This window comes from Nicotiana sylvestris, chromosome 6, assembly GCF_000393655.2.
Source record: "Nicotiana sylvestris chromosome 6, ASM39365v2, whole genome shotgun sequence".
Lineage (NCBI taxonomy): Eukaryota > Viridiplantae > Streptophyta > Magnoliopsida > Solanales > Solanaceae > Nicotiana > Nicotiana sylvestris.
Genome location: NC_091062.1, coordinates 142,974,002 through 142,994,184, shown reverse-complemented (window position 1 = coordinate 142,994,184; position 20,183 = coordinate 142,974,002). Strand labels below are relative to the sequence as shown.

The 20,183-nt window shown below is 34.0% G+C and overlaps 1 protein-coding gene and 2 long non-coding RNA genes across 3 annotated transcripts; 2 read left to right on the top strand and 1 right to left on the bottom strand.

The window, feature by feature from the left end:
- Positions 1-1,258: 1,258 nt before the first annotated feature.
- LOC104229648 (uncharacterized) lies at positions 1,259-3,821 on the top strand. Its single transcript, XR_011400263.1, has 4 exons — positions 1,259-1,598; positions 2,106-2,168; positions 2,978-3,388; positions 3,516-3,821. It is a non-coding gene; the product is annotated as an uncharacterized lncRNA (long non-coding RNA).
- Positions 1,752-2,083, top strand: LOC138870053 (uncharacterized). Its single transcript, XR_011400264.1, has 2 exons — positions 1,752-1,877; positions 1,998-2,083. It is a non-coding gene; the product is annotated as an uncharacterized lncRNA (long non-coding RNA).
- A 3,187-nt stretch (positions 3,822-7,008) lies between the features above and the next one.
- LOC138871414 (replication protein A 70 kDa DNA-binding subunit B-like) lies at positions 7,009-15,560 on the bottom strand. The gene is made up of 12 exons (XM_070149291.1): positions 15,464-15,560; positions 14,976-15,068; positions 14,174-14,238; positions 13,729-13,866; positions 12,094-12,174; positions 11,170-11,446; positions 9,754-9,909; positions 9,595-9,673; positions 8,619-8,714; positions 8,349-8,507; positions 7,591-7,714; positions 7,009-7,368 (listed from the first exon to the last, which is right to left on the bottom strand). Exons 1-12 carry the CDS (start codon positions 15,558-15,560, stop codon positions 7,009-7,011), a joined length of 1,725 nt encoding a protein of 574 aa, XP_070005392.1.
- Between the last annotated feature and the right edge of the window lie 4,623 nt (positions 15,561-20,183).

Sequence of the window (20,183 nt, the reverse complement as noted above, 5' to 3'; positions counted from 1 at the left end):
TACGTCGGGACCGCGGCAGTCCATCTCCAGTTCTGGTTTTGCTGCCTTCGCGTGGTGCACTTAGCGGATATTGTAAGATTGGCCTCTTTTTCTCTGTAGTTTATCCCAAAAGTACTCCATAGACTTCTTTTATTGTATGTAGCCTGCAACGCATGAAAAACACTAATCAGAGCATTTTGCTATCATTTTTTACCATAAAAACTATACAAGAAGGTGGTTCTTTAGGGCCTAATTATAGTCCAATTTACCTATTATTAATAAATAAGTTAGAAAAAGAAAAAAGCTTATGCGGCATAGGCTGCAAGACAATATGTTTATTTCTTAAATTGTCATTTATAACAAAACTAGATGAGGGATGGTCCATGCTTAGCATGGGCCCAACACTTAATTACAAAAATAATTTTCTTAGTTGCATTACTTTAATTATTTTGTAAAGATCATTCAGGTTAATTTAAATAATATATTTAAAGATGAAAATTTCATATGCATCTTTGTTTAATAGAAATCATTGTATTTCCAAGTTAACCATCTCATTTTAAACTTAATTGTTTGCAGAGGCGAATCTAGAATTTGAAGGTCGCGAGTACATTTTTTGATTCAACCAAAATCTATTTTATATTTAAGGTGTCAGTGCTAATATATCACTATTTTCTAGAAAATATATACATGTAAACATAAAATTTTTACCGAACTTTACAGGTGCCAGTAAACCCTCTTAGTATAGCATAGTTCTGCCTCTGTTTGTTGGAATTTAACATCAAGGAAAAAGACATAAAAAGGTTACCAATATTTTATCAACTTGTTTTTTTTTTGTCGTTGTGTGTTGTTTTTTGCTCATATTCTTATCTGAAATTTACAATAAATTTTGTTTTAGCGTAATAATAGGTGGGCTTATTTGTAGCACAAATATTCATAGGCAACACATTTTGGTAATTTCTTAGCACGTTAAATTTAAGAATGCGAAGTCCCTAAATTTATTTAAACCCCGTCAACTTGTGAATAACCAAAGTATTTGCATTTTTCGTTGTTGATAATCTGTTAGTTAATAGTATTGAAATAAGATAAGATGTCATTTTTTTAATATATGAAAAAATAAGTGAACCTAAAAATATAGAAACAAATATTTCTGAAGGAGTACTAATTTTACTCTTTATGTTTATAGATTTTTCTCGTTAAGTCACTACAAAAACGCCAAATTTGCGGCGGTTTTATTGAGACGGTTTTTATAACCTCAGCAATCTATAACAAATTGTGGGGTTTATTTACCCCGCAAATATATTAAATTTGCGTCGGTCGTTAACCTCCGCAATCATTAAAAAAAAAGTGCCCAATGTTTCCCTCGTTTTTTAATCGTTTTCCTCTCTTTTTCCCCCAAACCCCTTTCTCATTTTCACTTTTTTCATTTCCAGAAACCCACTCTCAGTGAATCACTTAATCAAAAATAGCCGAACAAAACTTAATCTCTTCCATTTCTTCTTCATTTCCTCCGATTTCAAGCTCTCTGCTTTTCTTCAGTGCCTCATCTTTCTTCAGCGCCTCCTCTGTTGCAAAATAAAAGAGATATGAAAGAAAACTTCAGATCTATCAATCAATTGGATGTAAGTTTATTTGATTTTGCTCTTTCATACAAATTCCTCTTCGATTTTGCTTTGATTTTGCTCTTTCAGTCTTTGAATTTGCTTTTTTGTCTTTCTTTCTTCATGCATGTGGGTTTTAAGTTTATTTTCTCTGTTAATTTGGTAGAATCAGTGTATTTTGAAGAAATTTGGTAGAATCGGTGTATTTTGAATCGGCAAAAATTTGGTAGAATCCGCAGAAATTTGGTAGAATCGGTGTATTTTGAAGAAGGACATAACACTCTTTGCTGAAATCGAGATGCAAGTCCTCTTTCTCCTTTCACATTAGGTTCTAAAATTTAGGTTTTTTGTGTATTTTGTAGGTTAATTTCTGTGATTGATGTCTTAATTGAAATATTTCCTTTTGCTTGTGTATTTTAGAACTCCTGGGGACCTTCAGAGAAGACAATTGTCGCCAGCTGCTTTCCCTCTTTCTGCTCTACTTTGTGTTTGAATCAGTCTCAAGGTACATTTTTTGTTTTTCTGCAGGTTCTGGGCATTTCAGTTCAGGATAAGTTTGTGAAGGTCATTTAATTGTTCGTTCGTGGTCTGGTATAATCCTCTCTTTATTTGAGCACCTAGATTTTGTTTTCTTCGTGGTATCTGCTAATAGTGATAGAAGCACTGAATTTCTCGAATCTTTGTTATTTAACTGTCTCCTGCCAAGAAAGATTATGTTCAGAATTCTTCTGCATACCAGGCATCAATAGCAATTGTTGTTATATTCGTAACATTTGGTTCTTCAGTATACAGAATTCTTGATTAGTACTACAATTTGGACAATTTTTATTGATAAAAATTGGTTCTTATGTGTCACGAAAATGCTACTACTACAATTTTTCTGTGTTGGGCACAGAGTACTAGCATTTCTTGCTTGAGCCTCTTTGCTATGCATTTCCATGGGAAATTGTGATGAGAGTAATATTATGTCGATGGTTCTATCAGTGAAATGGGGTATAAATAGGAAAATTTTGGTAGATGAGCAAGAACTAAAGTACGTACGTACTTTCTTTGAAGTAGCATAGGTAGGAGAAAAGTCGGCTGACTTAGGCTAACCATTGTGGACTATTTCTTTGAGATTTGAAGATTCAGAAGATTCCTTACTGTTGTTACTGTTATTGGAGCTCCTTTTGTTGCTGTATTTCTCTGTTGTTACCTTGGAATCTCCCTCCTCTATGCATTCTTTCATTTTCTTGTCTTTGGTTTCTTCTTCTGCAATCCCCTGAAAGATGTCCACCATGATGTCTCTTTTCATCTAAAAGATCAAGTTTTTATTTCATAGCTTGCTTTTCTATGTGTAGCTAACTTGTCAATCACTGATTGAAGTAAGGACACTTGCTTTTGGTGTGTAATGTATTTAGGAAAAAATTGAACTAGCATTGACCCAAAGCACTGTGGATGAGTCTGAAATTTCGCCAAATGATGCTGTTGGTAAGGTGTTGGGAAAAGAGCACTCTGCAAGGGTAAGGTGCTTAGGATTAGGAGTTGTTCCTAGCAGAGCTTTTAGACAAACAAGACCTCGCTATAGTGATTTGAATGCTTCAAGTTATAATAATGGTTCATGTTCTTCTCAATGCCAAGAGAAGTACAATCAAATGTTGAATGCTCACAATCAAAGCCAGGAGAACTACAGAGAAATGATGAATGTTAACACTCAAATGATGAATGCTAACACTCAAATAATGAATGCTTTTAAGGCGTATATGATAATGAAAGAAGGGAAGATACCTGAAGAATTTGCAGGGATATTTGTTTCTCCTCCTCATTCAATGGTAAGAATAGTTGATAACTTTCTTATTTAATTTTGTAAAATATGATTGTTCAGTCCAAGTATAATTAGTTATAGGATATTGTTGAGGTACTTTTTTTTAATTATATTTTCTTTTGATTGTTTTGTAGCCAAGTGATGCGGCTAGCGGATCCATTTTACCCACGGATATAAGAAGATCATTCGGTGAAAGTAATCCTAACGACAACCATTGAAGTTGCTTGCAAATGTATTAGATAATTAAGTATCGTACTCGATTGAATGATCATAGTAGATCTTTTGTCCATAATGGTTGGAGTGGATGTTATGTTTAATGTTAGTTTTAAGACTTATAATATTGATGTTTTGTGTTTAATGGTTGGAGTTGTTATGTTTAAAGCAAATTTTTGAGACTAATGTATTGTGGTTTATTAATATATTGATGTTACTTGATTCCACTAAGCAATTTATATAATTTGTTGATGCTTCATTATATTAATGTAATTGAAATTGGAACAGTTATGGAGTAACATTATATTGCAGAAAAAGGTTATAACTGCCGCTATTTAACATATGATAATATTGTGTTATAAAATTTGTGGGGGTTAAATAAAGAAATTGCGGGGGTTTCAGACCTCCGCTATTTGTTTTAATAAACGACAACCAACTACCAAATTGCGGAGGTTATACCGCCGTCAAATGTCTGCCGCTATATGATAACGGCGGTCTGTCAGAAAACCCCCGCAAATTGGTTGCGGCGAACATTATTGCGGGGGTTTTGGAAACCGCCGTAAAAGTGTATTGCGGAGGTTTATGACCCCCGCAATATGTAGATAAAACCTCCGCAAATACAACATTTTTTTGTAGTGAGTGCTTGAATTATAAACTGAGCAATTCAATTTTGAAATATTTACCTGACCTTCAAAATAATCATGAAGATTCAAATGGTAAAAATATTATAGTTTGAACACTAATACCGTGAGATTTAATTTAAGTCTGTGTCATTTCCTAATCAGATGACCCTCTTCCTGTTATATATATGAAAAAATAATAAATTTAATATTAATATTATAAATTAAGACGGAGCAAGTTTTTCTAAATGAGAATAACTTAATTAATAATTAATAAAAGTAACTCAATGTTTGGTTTGAAATAACATAGTAATATTTAAGGGTTAGCCTTTTGTAAATAATTTGTATTCTACTAATTAGTTACCAAAACAAAATAATACTAATAGACAAACAAATTCCAATTCCTTCCTAACGTTAAGTTAGTTCGGTTTTATAATTAATTATGTTGCTTATCTTAAGGTAAGTAAACATTTAATTATTTTTGGTTATATTTGTTTCTTATGAAAGGATTATTTTGTTAAATGTTACATAATTTAGCACATGTTTTTATCCGTAACTTGAAATTTACCTGGCTTTAAATAAATCAACATGGAAAAATAAGTTGAATGCTATACTTTGTTGTGGTCTGTAACTCTTACAGCTTGGCATATAACTCAAGTTAGCTTTTTGTTAAATTATATACCTAATCAAACTTAAAGTACATAAATCCATATATTGGCCATGCAAATAGTTGTCATATTAGCAAAACGTGGCAATCACATATGCATCACAGTTTAATTCATAGGAACCTGATGTGTTGGACTGTAAAATTAACTGGTCCAATAGTCCAGCGCCGAAATACAAAGCGAATAAAGCTGTAAATACCCCAAAGGACCCTTCAAGTTCCACATGTATATGCAGGACATATAGAGGAAATAACTGAAATGGCCTGGTCTTTTTGTCAATTCATATTGACCAGAAGCTCCTCTCATTCCCTCTTCTATATATTATTACTAGTGGGAAATGGCCGGTGCTGAGCCCGGACCCAAATTTCATAAGTTAGCAACTGATATCTTTTTTATGAAAATAATAAATAACTTTACTATATTATAGTAAAATACAGATTTGAAAATCCCACTGACAACGTCTTCTTAGTTAGTAGAACTATTATCTAAGAACTTCAAAAGCAAGGATCTGGGTATAAAGACTATTGATGAATATGTAGTCAATATTTATGCAGTATTATTTGTATCATTTATCGCATTTTCTGGCAACGCATATTATCATTAACATAATAGTAATATTGCAATCTCTTTTAAGTTATTACGAATTAACTGCATTAAACTGATTGTTATCACTGCAAATTTCTTATTTCTTATACCAGCAGGACAAACAACGATTATGTTTCTATTTATAAACTTGGATATATCATAAAAACGATGAAAACAAATTCAAGCCAAAAGGATCATATTTACTGGTGAGTCTTTAGCAAGCACTATTTACATAAGTTACAGGACCGTTATGTTTCACTGGCTAACCAAAAAAGTAAATGTACATGCCAGTAAGTTGCGCAAAGTGAAACGCATTGTCCATGTTTTCTGCAGTAGTGGAAAACAAAAGGATGTCAATAATGGCAAAGTAATTAGGGAGATTGAAAAGGTAGTAGGTTTTATTTGTGGTACCTGTAGCACATAAGCTAGCAGGTTTGAAACACATATGTACATAGCTCCAAAAGATGTCTATACGCGCAGACTGCAAAGAAATGGGTAAATGTAAGAGCGAAAGAGAAATATTTAAGTATTGGAATCTCATGCTAGAGAATATTTTTACTGAAGTATACCAGTATTTTATATTGAAAAGCATATTGTGTAATAGGAGAAAATTCAGAACCTAATTGCGGCATAGATTTTTTAGAATGGCCTTATAAGCAACTGCTTGTTAAGTATAAAGGATGCAGCAACAATTGCTCTATATTAACTGAGCGGCTTAGCGAAGTCTTTTTCACGCATAATCAGTGGAATATTACTGGAACCTGCTGAAAGATGGTGTGCTCTAAATTTATCTAGAAGAGGGCCTTCCTTGGAAGAATCTTATAGGAAAAATAATAATTTTACATGCAGGTAAGCGAAAGCGTAGAGTCAAGTACTATCATTAAAACATATACACAACTTATGAGAGCTCTAACAACAAAATGAAATGCTAGAGATTCATAAAAAGTAATATCATTCCGATGAATTCTAATAGGAGAAAAAAGAACTATGCCCTTTGCTGTTAGTGAGAAGAAAATAAAAGGATTGAGCTAATTGGACAACCATTTTCTGATTCTAAAGACAACACAAAAGCCACATATCACGAAAAAAAGAAAACTGAAGAATCTGTCCTAGGTAACCAATCGAGAAATTCACACAGTTCTGAATAGATAATATCATTATTTTAAAAAAGAAAAGAAAAGTTACACTATTTCAAACTCAGACTTTTCAGCTTTCTTTAAGCCTATTTTACTTGACGAACACTAGGATGCTAAGTAATGGAGACAATGGAAGAATAAGCTGAGGTGACATGCTCTGTAATTGAATCTAAAGATGACTTATTTGATAAATTACAGTAGGTGGTCCAGCAGAGCAACTGCTGGGATTTCATTATGGTTCCTTAAAGAGTATGTTAATGATCAAAAGAGGAAATCTTCTAATTTTCCCTCAGCTTTGCCAGGTGCTTTCATCATTGTTATGTCTATTTTTCTTTGAGTTTTGTTTGAGTTATTTATTCTGCATGTTAAAAGGAGTAATGAAAAAGTAGAGATAAAGCTTATTAACCTTCATTTTTTCTTGGGGGAGCTATTCAGTTCAGTTTGTTTCCTCTTAGTGGAAGAACTACCTTCTGTAGTTAACTCGTTCTTCAGCTCTTCTGTAGGTATAACTTCTTGCATATTCGAGTGACTGCTTTCTCCTCTTTCTAACTGTTTCCCTATTGCAACATTTTTCAATTTAGTGTTACTGCTTTCTCCAATTTCTTTAGAGGCAACTGCTGCGGGCAACTGAAATAAATCTTCCTTGACAAAGTAGGACACAATGAACAACCGCATATCAGAAGTTCTAGAAAATGTTTTCCGCAGTTGTATCTTGAAGAGTCTATGAGTAAGACGTTGTCGAACATGTTCAAGAGGTAATGGTTGTTTCTGCAAGAAAGAAAAACATGAATTTAACACATCAAGATGGTGATCAAAAGTAATATACTATTTTTTAGCCTATAAAGTACTTGGGATGCATAAGAAATTAAAAGGCACCTTATACCCAAAGGCAGACATCAATGAAGACAGAATAGAAAGAACTAAGAGTACACTTGCTTTCACTGTATCATAATTTTAACAAAGTTTCTCCAATTGCCATCAACAACATACCTTTACGGAGATTATTTCACAGATACCCGCGGCGGTCATATCAAGAAATTTTTCTCCTAATTCACCTATTAATGTTGCTACAGCTGATCCACTGCTGTCTGTCATGACAACCTCAAAGCGTGCTCTAATAGCAACAAAAAAGAAAAAACACAATTAACACTAAGTACCCCACATGAGAAAAAGTTGTTAGCAATAGTTGACTTGCCTGGTTTCTTAGAAAAGAATGTAAATGCTCTCTATAAACCCAAAAAAATGATGTTTTAGATACATGATACTGTTCAGTTCTTCCTTTTTTTCTGTTCTGGAGTGTAACAAATCTTCAAGGGAATAAAGTTTTTTTAACATGAAATAGCAAATCTAGCATATTGTTTCATGATGTACTGCCAAAGCTAGTATATATATATATATATATATATATATATATATATAAGAGAATATGATTCAAGCATCAAGTAAATTAACTGATCTCTTTGATATACGTTATTTTATTTTCATGATGCCAATGACAAAAAATACCTTTTTTGTTTGAAGTTGTCGGCTATAACTTTCTTCCAATTTGTACATGAAAATTCTAATTATTTATAATTCTTTCTACTCCACTATTTATTGACCAAGGAATTATATGCTGATTCTCATTTGAGTACATAATTAGTGGTGATGGTTAATCTAGCGACAAGGTTTTGGGGTGACCGTCAGTTTGATGTTGAAAGTAAAGCGAACTCCAACTTTCTGGAATAACTATTTGACTATCTTTGTACCTGGGTGTTAACATTGCACGTTGTTTGCAGCTCGCACAATGAATAATTTTGGGCGAATGAGTTCTGTACTGATGCCCGCAGTGTGAACACAATAATTCATAAAAATCTTGGTTGTCATTTGGCGGTGATAATTTACCTTCCACTTCAAAAGACTTGTATCTGCGAAAGAAGGAGATATAAGCAGATTTATTGAGTTGGGGTTAAAATACTAAAGTACTTTATATGTACACATATTAGCATGCATAAAATACACATACATGAGATTGTGACGGGATATCAACAATTGGTACAATATCTGGCGCAAGCACAAGTGACGAATTAGTTTGCTGATTGTATCTCATCAATGTGCGTCTGTTGTCTCTGACCCTGTATGTGTATGGAGAATTTCAATGCCAACAAATGTCACGTAGATTTAAAATGATACAGAAAGGTTGTCGCAAGCTAAAAAAACGTAGGAAAAAGTAGGAATAGGTTGTTTCAATGAGAAATTATTGCGGCAGTTATACCAGTAACACGAAAAATTGACAGAAAAAATAAATAAATAATACATCATTCAGTTGACCACAGTTGTAATGCAAATAAGATAATTTTTCAGTTGACTACTGCTCCAACATATAGCATATATGGTAAGTAAACATATAGTGTAGACATTTTCTAAGAATACTGATAAGAAATTCTGGTTATTAGCAGAATAAGCTAATTTTTGCAGAAATTTCGCTAGAGTTGAACAACAGTATCACCTTGTTTGTCAGATTGTAGAGCGATTGTCATAACAATCAACGTGGTGCAGTGCTATTTCATAGATGATCAATGGGATAACAATCCATACTGGACTGCTTAGTCTTACTAATGTTACATATACCATACAAAAATGGTCAATGATTTACGGACAAAGTCACACATTCCCAAGAGCTGTTCAGTAAATTATTTTAATGATGAAGTTTGCATATAAGCTTTAACATTTTAAACTCATAAAGCTATATTATAAAATGAGATGCAGTGTAGCTGAAGAGCATTTCAATAAAGATACATAGATACCAAATTGCTATAAACCTGTAATTGACTGAAAGAAGTTTTTTTGAATGTATAGCCCGCTAAGTATTTCCCTTTTTTTGGTAAGAAGGGAAACACGATGGTACGATAGAGAATTGTATATGCTGGATCATGTAGTTTTACCGCACATGTTTAGCTTGCATGAAATAAAGATCGAAGTATAAAATTTGGTACATAAATATCTGTTTCATACCAGTTCAGAAGTCCCTCAACTTGAGGATATGGTGGATTTATCAGTATGACCGAATTGTACCTTGTCGATAATGATAATCCTATATGATACATTATGTTAGTAAAGAATTCATAACAGATCCCTTGTAGTACCAAAAAAAAAGCGTAAGTTTTTCCATACCAGCATAGTTGGTTCGGGTAATTCGTTTTGCTACAATTATTGGATATTCAGCAACATGTGCAGCTAGGATACTTCCATCAGCATCGGCAAATTCTTCCCACAGCGTAAGGATAGTAGGCCTCACACTACAATAGAAGGAATGGACAGTAAATGACACTATCCCCCCAAAAATACAATAGTAATAATGTCACCAAGAATAATAAAGAAGAGGTGTAAATTTAAAAATAACAGAGACAATTCGATAAGATCGTTATTCAAACAATGCGAAAAGAATTAAGTGAAACGTTCGGGCAGGAGAGTTAAGGTTGGCAGAAGGGTTTTATAAATGAGGCATTGTGAATGCCTAAGTAAACAAATGCAGCATGACGTATACAGGTTTTTCCAGTTTGGAATGAATAATTGGATGTACTTATGATTTTTTTTATCTCTTTTTATGTTCTTCAGTTGATTTTATTTCAACTTTAGCTTATTGGGTATTAAGTATTTTCTATAGATTGTTTTGGTTTTAAACACTGGGTATGCTTGTGAGCTTCAAGAAATAATTTTTAGCTTTGATTTATGTTTAGATTATTGGGTATTGAGTATTTTCTGTAAATTGTTATAATTGTAAACACTTTATATTCTTTGAGCTTCAAGAAATAATTTTTAGCTTTGATTTTTGTGTTTAAATTATTTAGTATTAAACATTTTATTAAAGTGTTATGGTTGCATTTTATAGCTTGAAGAAACAATTTTTAGCTTTGGTTTTTGTGGTTAGCTCGGTCTGCTTATTGTCTTGTCCTTCTTGTACTAATTTCTTTATCTTAAATTGGTCACCAAATCAAAAAAAAATTAATAATCTTAAAGTTGGTCACAGTTGCTAATTACTCAACTTTTGCTAATATTTATGTTGTTTGTCACGATTCTGGCTATTGGAATGCAACTACAACATCCTTTTTTTGTATTTGGGTTATGTAGTATTCGTTATCATTGAAGCAACACCTGTGAATTTGGGTATTCAAAGCATAAATCAAGGATTCTTAATATTTGGATATTTACAATGTATTTGATTTTACTGTGTTGATCCTCTTTGTAAATCAAATCATCTATTCCTCTTATAACCAATTTAGTGTGTCTAATAATATTGTGCTAAGAAAATCTTTCTCTGGGAAAATTTAGTTTTATGATGTAGCGAAAGTAGTAAGGTAAATAGAACTCCAATAGACTTACCTGGTATCAAGTACGGTGATTTCACGGCATTTGATATTGTTAGCGCCAGCGTACTTTACCGAGCGACATTTCACCACAACGACAATTATGTCCGTTTAATGAAAATTGCAAGTGGCTTATAATTTAGACCAATGTGCACAGTTCCAGAATGTAAGGATACAAATAAATTTAATTGTGAACGAGTACTATGCGTAAAATAATGGTTACCAAATTCTGTATTTCGCTGTTGGTCGTGCAGATATGCAAAAGGTACAGTATTCAACCTCGTCGGAGGCGGGAGCGGTGGATCTTGTAAGTTGTCATCTTTCACCTCTTCGACAACAGTAAATCTGTCGATAACCCATTCAAAACGGTTGGTAGGTACACCGTATGGTAAAGGAACCCTCACTTTTGCAGTAGATATCAAGTAAGTGGAAAACGGGGTGAGCTTGTCTGCATACTTTTCTATATCTTCCCCGTACAGAACAGCAACCACTTTATCTTCCTGTTTTTTGATATCATGATGATTTAGTTACCAGATTCCAAAAAAATATGTGCATATAAAACTTACAGAGACATAAAAATATAGAGTATTGAAGAGATGGCAAGAAAATTGATCCATTTCTGGACAAATCTTTGCATGAGGATTCATGACAGCAGCAATATATGGATATAAGAAAGAACAATTTTCTTCATCTTTCCTTTTTCATTTCCATAAAATGTATTAAGGAACTATAGATAAATACAATAACAACCAAAAAACTTCAGAATTTAGACAGTTTAACATCGAGTGCTCCCTTGAAACTCATAAAAAATCAAATAACTTATCTAAAGGCAATATCTGAAGCAAATCCATAAAAGCCCCAAAATATAGACGAAGAAAAGGACATCAGCGTGCACAAGTCACTGAAGTATTTAAACTTAAATTTTTTTATCAGTTGTCAGATCCTCTCTTTTATTTTCTTTCCATGAAATAACATAAAGCACAATCTGCTCAGAACCTCAACTAACTTTGACGAGGCAACCAATTATAGTGATGACTCATCTTAACTATAGATGTGTAATTGGTAGATGCCTTTGATCACTTTTTGGTTAATAATAGATCTTATGCGTCAGCATATTTATATTCATGTATTCATCATGTATACCTACAAAAACTTCACAGTCTCTCGTCATTCTTATAACATCTTGAGAATCATTGGAGGAAGTTGCGAGAACATCTTCCCTTTCTATCTTCAACATTCGCAGTAAGCGAGAAACACTACAATTAGCACAGGCAAAGACAATAATACGTAGACGGGTGGAGTACTTAGTATTGGACCTGCTAGTAAGTCATACCATATAATCATCTGGAAATATGATAGTATCTAATTAGTTGATTTATTTCATTAAAGAGGTTATTAGTCAAAATGAAGACGCATTAGAAAACTCAATGGATGGCCTGCAACTACACTGGGAAGCTTCTGAAATAACTTTTCTCCTCTTTTGTTCTATTTGTTCTTACGTGAAAGCATGAACCTTTTTGAGTGAACTCAAGGGAATGCCTAGAAATTAAGGGAAACCGAAATTGAATTCCTCATACACCATGTGCAACCAACCTAGTAACAATATGATGTCTACAACGAAGAAATCAATAGGGATAAATTTGAAAGAGAGGGAAAAAAAAGAACCAACAACGTCCAACTGAACAAATTGAATCAGCAAAGAAGAAATTCCTAAGGCCACTCCTAAATAAAAACAAAAATACCGACAAAACTAACCTTTCAACAAGAATGTGTAAGGATAATGGTATATGCCAAATAGCTACAACAACATTAATACTTGATGACATTAGTAATGATTGTGCCCCAGTCGGGAATCATGAGCCAGTTATTTGTTTGATATATATATATATATATATATATATATATATATATATATATATATATATATGTGGGGGGGAGGGGGGTGTGCGTGCGTGCACACGCCAATCAAGTATACTCAACTGCTACTATTCTAGTTTCCTTTACCCAAAAAATGTATGTTTCCAGAACCGAGCCAATATTTGTACAATGATACTACAAATCAAAATAAGTCCCATAAGAGATAATTATTGTTCAATATATTATGTGGCTACAACACAGCCGAAGAAGTGAGCATACAGATATGGAGCAGCTCTAATGATATTTTGTTAGACCTATTTTTTCGCTCGATATATTAATTGGTGCAAACTGCCTAACTATATTGTTTATACCAATATACGGAGAGATGGAAAAAACACACATGTAAAAAGTTCTAAGCATGCGTAAAATTCAAATGTTATGATGACATATGCAGTAATTATCTTCAAAAAGGCTTCCTAAAATCCAAACTGGTAGCTCCCAGAATGTATAAAATTCAGCAGAACTGGTTAGTAGCAAAAAATATTATATGTAACTAAAAGAAAATTTCGACCAGGGAAAGTGCAAAAAGTAATGCGAAAATATACTTTTAGACAAACCAAGGGTTAAAAGGGCGGATGTAATTAATCCGAAACAGAAACCCAAAAGTTTGGTATCACATTTATTTTTCCGAAGATGCTGGGCAAGAAAATATCAAGCAGGAGTGAATGGTAGATGCGTAAAATCTGGCTTCAGAGAGATTTTCTAATATTTACTTCTTAATATAGTTTACACCAGGAGAAATAATTAACTGTATGATAACTTAAGCTGATAAGTTTCTTTCTTTTGTTTATATTAAAAAATAATGGTGATTGAAATTATATGTCAGACAGTAGAACAAGGAATAGCATGGTAGAGAGAAAATTACATTTTCGTCTTGAACAACGACAATCTGGAATCGGGTCTTTCCATCTTTACTTTTCCTTGGTCGAGGTTTCTCAATCACTTGTACTTTTGAGATCCACTCTTTTATTTGTGGAGTGATCTTGTCAATGGTTAGTCTGTACTGCATTTGTTATGTACAATCTGCAGTGGAAAAGAAGAAGAACAAAAATAATAAATCATCATTTACTGAAAGATAAACTATAGATACCGACGGATAATTAAATAGAGGAACTGAGGACGCTATTTGGGTATAAACTACACGTCATGATAATTAGCACACGAATCTGGCACTATGGTAGTCTTACTGCACCAAACACCCACGTTGTGTAAACATTTCTGTTTTTTAAAAATATAAGATTATTGCTTAACTAAAAATTTTCTGGGATCTTCCTACACTGCTAAAATTACATATAGGAATCATTTTCTACCAGGATGTGCGTATGTTTCTTAGCTGTTGTCCCCTGCAGAGAAGTGTCAGTTTTGCGGATATTACCTATTAGTATTAGGAACATGTATCAGACCTGCAGCCAAGTGTCTCTGTATGACCATGTTAGCCAATATTGTAGGTCATTGTTGTTTTGTCTTGGGTCAAAACAATCATGTACAAAGAAGATATCCTCTCTGGTCTGCATCACTTCAATGAATGCATTCTGATTGTTACGCACCGGATTGCGTACCAACAGTATGTTGTATCGACTTCTTCATAGGTTTTTTAGCTAAGATACTATGTGCTCTAGTTGCAATATCCTCATAAAATAGCCTTTTCAATAATTTCATTGTACACAATATTTTCTGTGCAGCAATCGTCATAGCTACCTGGTATAGTGGGTCGAATTAGCACCTTCACAGAGTTCGAACTCTTTGCTCTAGACAAAGCAACATAAAGTTGGTCGTGTGAAAAAATAGGTTCTCGTAAATAAATTCCAACAAAATCCAATGTCTGACCTTGTGCCTTATTTATTGTCATGGCGAAATACAATCTTACAGGAAATTGTGTCCTTTTAAATGGGACAAGCATTTTTTTGTCTTGGGATGATAGTAAGGGTATTCTTGGGATAAACACATGTGTATTTTTTAAGTCACCCACTGAAATATTGGCGCTAATGACATGTGATTTAAAGTCGTAGCAAGTCAAACGTGTACCGTTACATAAACCCTCAGGCGGATTTAAATTTCGTAATAATATAATTGGACAGTTCTTTTTCAATGTTAATTTGTATGGCAGCAGACCAAGTGGATTTAAACTATGCAGCAAATCCTCATACTGTGATTGATTAGTAGGTTCAATGGTTTCATCAATGCTAACAAAAGTTTTTGCTTCCTCTGGAAATCGAGCAACAAGCATGTCGTTAATCTCATCAACGAAATCATTCTTAGTTGTTAGCATAACACGAGAGCTTATGCAGGACGAGGAAAAAAAAATGTATGCAAATCTGGATAAGTTATCGTGAAGAGTTTATCCAAAGATTCCTTTTCAGTTATATAAGGAACGATGAAGGATGCTGGAATTTCAATCTTATTTGTTGAGGTCACTTTTTCTTTTCCATTTCCTACTCTCAATAAAAAATTACAAAATGAAGGATCATCTTTTGCTCTCATATTTTCAAATAACCGCAACCTTTCAAGTTCTTCCCAGATATGAGAATATAGTAAACTTTCATTAATGAAATCTTCTTTTTCCCCGTTTCAAACTACTGGAAGTGTTTTTCTGAAATCACCTCCAAAAACTACAACCTTTCCACCAAATAGTATTGTTGAATCCATTAAGTCCTTTAAAAGTAAATCAAGCAGTTCGATCATTCTTTTTTTCGCCATTGATACTTCGTCTCATATGATTAATTTGGCATGCTAAATCAAACATGCTAGTGAGATTTTCTTGATAATGTTGCATGTGACATTTTCGTCAATATTTATTGGAATTTTAAAACGTGAATGTGCAGTTCGTCCACCAAGATGTATAGAAGCAGCTACACCGAAAGTGGCAGTTTCCAATGCTATATATCCTTTAGATCGTATAGTTGCCAGCAACGCACGGTACAAGAAGGTTTTTCCAGTTCCTCCCGGACCATCAATAAAGAATGCTCCCACTTTGTTTGAAAAAATCATGTCTGTAATTACATTGTACGCTTTGAGTTGATCTTCATTCAACTTTTTGTGTAGTAGTATATCCTCTTCAGTTACAATGATGGTCCTTTCATAGTACACCTCTTTTGCGTCTTTTGCAACTATAGAAGACCTTATTGCTTCTGGAACGAGATGATATTCATTTATGTCGCAACCCATGGAGTGCAATATATCATTAATATGGTTTATAACCATGTATCGTATGTCTCTTTTGTGAATATTAGGTGACAAGCTGTAATCCTCTGACATGTGCTCTTCAAATTGCTCCCAAAGTTGTCTCGGGTTAGTCAGATTGCAGTAGACCAATAATATAGCAAATAAACATCTCAAACTGTATGGAATTTGATAACTTGCTGCTTCAGACATGCATTATGTCAAGCTATTATCACTCTGTAGCAATCCGCGCTTTTCCGCAGATTCCCTAAAGCTACTGCAGCATTCTCCGTTAACAGTTAGTAAATCCCTATATGATTTTGGTCCTCTAATATTTATTAGTAACATCCTAAGGTAGTATAGCTCTCCTTCTGTTGGATGACATGTTAGTACATGGCCAATAGCACGTTGTTTTTTTCGACGCGTCCATATTTTCTCCGTTGCAGACCAAACGAAATCTTCGGGGAATTCTCGATCTAATAGATTGAGTTCTCCAGCGTCTGTGTTTGTTCTATTCATTTCAAAAAATTGTGTTGACATCGTCTGCTTAATCATCAGATTATTTACAAGCGTATCTATGTTTGTGCTGCTTTTAAATGAAACAAATTGTTGTCCTTTAAGGTGAAGTTGAAGAGGGCATACACTCGGGTACATTTTACTGATGGAGAAACCGTACAACCGCCACATAGCTTCCGGAGGCGAGACCCATCTAGCAGACTGATATTCTTTTATCTCATCTATTACTTCTGTGTTGGTGCCCTTATTGTGTATATAAAATGCAATCTTATCGTGTCCTTTACATATATACTTATAAAGATACTTAACGACCTTAATATCAGAACATATCTCAACATTCATATGGCAATCAAATTTCCCGAGCAAAAAAGGATTATATGGAACAACCCATGAGTTATCCAAGTGTCGTTCTCTTATTTTTACTACCATTCATGTATTGCGTCTTCTATAAATTGGATAAGATTCTATTCCTTTTGATGTCTGCTCCGCAAAGTTTTTTGGGTATTTGAATTTACAGTAACCTTTTTTCTTCATACAAGAATTTGTTGGGTTTAGATTACCGCACGGACCATGCATCATGTGTTTAAGAACAAATGAATATAAATCTGATTCTGCTTTTTCATTAGGTATTTCTGCACTAATAATATTATCGTAGGCCTCTGGAGTAAGTAACTTGTATTCATTGGTTAATATTATAAGAAAATGAGCGTGAGGTAAACCTCGCTTTTGGAACTCTATAGTATACATAAAAGCTGCAACTTTCCCAAAGATATTTCGTTTTAGTATATCCTTTTTGAATTCTTCTATTTTCGCTCTAAATACTCGACTGATCAAATTAGGCCTGTTATGTGCCTTATCAGTTGAGATTAAATGTTCCTTTATTTCTGTCCAAGAGGGATTGCATGTCATTGTTATAAATAAATCAGGTTTACCGAAATGTTGCACGAGCGCAATAATATCCATGTACCGTTGACGCATATCTCGGGGCCCTCCAATAAAAGAACTTGGAAAGAAAGTTTGTTTCCCGATATTAGAAGCATCGTGTTCCCCTAATCGCAAAATGTCAAGAAGTCCTTCTAGCATAGCCATTCTGAACAAATCTTGATTGAATACTGCAAAATCCAACCTTTGTGTTTCAAGTTTAATGTACTCATCAACTGAATACTGCTGAAATATTCTTCCTGTGTGCAATATTTATTTTCATCATCGTTTCTCATTTGTAGTTTGTAACAGTAATATTCACGGACAGAAACTGTATCCCTTCGTTGCTGTCCTTTAATTAGAATCTCAGCTTCCATTTCCAAATATCCGTGAAGGGAGGTAACATTTCGTATGCTTGGTACCTCTTCGTGCTGCGCAATTCTTGCGTATGCAGGACAATTTTCTGGGAGCTTTTTAATACCACAATGCCGTCCACTTTGTCCTAGTGGAAACAATAGCGGATATTGCAATGCATCGTAATAGCCATAGTAGTAATTCACTATTTGTGTTTGATCATTGTGAGGGTAAATTTGAATATGTGGTGCATTAAAGGCTGCGTCAACATTTTCCTCGGTCCATATTGCTGCAATTTCAGATGAAGTTGGCAAATTATATACTCTCTGGTCCAAGTCTATGTCACATTTGAGAGCTATATGGAAATCTCGTAGGTTCGGTATATGGACCAAAGATCGTAAAAACACAGAGTATGGGTTTATTGATAATATATCTATCAATTCCTTCACTACCGATTCATGTACTCTCTTAGAGCATGCCATCCTATGTGTCAGCTCATTGCTATTATCGTAGAAATATGATTGTATGTTTCTTGGTTTGTCATCTGTAGGGTACAAATTATTTATCCAATGGTACATCTTTCCTTGAACTCTGAAGGTGTAAATACCGGAGTTTCTTTTTGCTAAATCTTTGTCATACTTTACACCAAGTGACGTGAATGCAAAAAGATTATTTTATGTTCTAATGTATGTTTGAAAGTGGTTAGATGCCACGCTATTTCCAACATATAAATTACGCAATTTCACAGACATTTGATGAGAAGTTAACTTTACTGTCCCAGTACGACAGCAGAATGCAGGAAGTTCATATTCAAATCTTTTCGCTGAGCAAAATTTGCAAATTGGAACTCTCTGAAGCGAAACATAGTTTGAACGCAACCGACTGATGTTTGGAGTAAACTTTGTGGTTGTTGTACCATCTGTATATTCGAAATGGATCATTAAAACTAAGGCAAAGCAAAAGCAGTCATGACTGTTAATAGGAGACAAAAAACTGAACATACCTTTGGGTGTAACTATCTTGGAGACACTGTTACGTAGTTCAGTGGATACAATTGACGTTGAACCTAAAATGAAGGTAGGTGGTATTTAGATGGAACTAAATAGTGGTAGCTATTTTAAAAGCGAGCAAAGAAAGCATACTCACCTTTTTCATAGACAAAAAATGGACGTGTTTCATCTCTTTCTTTACCAGCCATTGTTCCAATCAAGGGAACAGTAGTTATATTCTCAAAAAGCGTATGTCTCTTTGACTCTTGGTATTTTAGTCGGCGTTGTAGCAATAACTTTTGCTTTTTCTCTACTGCCATCTCTTTGTATTTTTCACGTCGACTGACATTTCTATCTGTCTCTGAGAGGGGACGTTTATTTTTTGTGTATGATCCATCACAATCGTAGTATTTACTCCTAAATGAAGTTGTGCAAACTGTCACACAACCCTTTAGCAAGATATCAATTTATATTAGCGAGTATGTAGAAGCACAAAAAGGTACTGCACTTTGATATACATGACACCTGCTGTGAGCACCAACAACAGCTATCGTCAAACAACATTGCAGATAAATACAATACCACAACTTGTAGAAACAAAAACAGTGCGCAACATTAACGGTTAGTAGTACAACGGGCAGGAGAAATAGAGGATGTGCTAATAAGAGCATGCGTTTACAAATATATAAAGATAAGATAGTTGGTTACCTGTAAGCACGTCGAGCAACTTTTTTTGTCGGACCAAATGTAACAGAAGCGTCAGCAGTTCTAGAAAGGCAGAAATAAGTTGTAGTCATGGTTAGCATCAACTTCAACACATTGTGCATTCAAAATACTCGCAAAAATATTAAGATGAATGGTAAAGACAAGAAAGAAGATCACTAGAGTAAACTCTATTAGCAGACCAAATATGTGGATATGCAGTTAAAGATAGTAATAAAGAAACTAAAACTTGTGAATAGGAAATAACACGAACATCTAAAAATAAAAGAAATTGGGAGTTAAAAAGAAAAGTGGTTGTAACGTAATAAAAAAATAATCGAAACATGTTCTACCTGGGAAGCAAACACGATGTTATCTGGTTTTATATCACGATGTGCCACTCCCATTTTGTGAGAATAATTAATTGGTAAAACCAATTGCCTTAAAATAACAACAACTTTCTCAGAAAATAGTGAGAAGGGAGTGAAAAGAAAGGAAATAACTGAAAGATGCTCTAACAATTTGTTACAAACTATTCATTCATTGTGGGGACACACACGTACACTCACACCCTCTCGCGCTCATTCATTCTCATTGTCACTCACTCATCTTTACTCCTCAGACACACCACACCAGTCTCATACACACTCCCGCACACCCTTAGAAAGGCATAAGAACA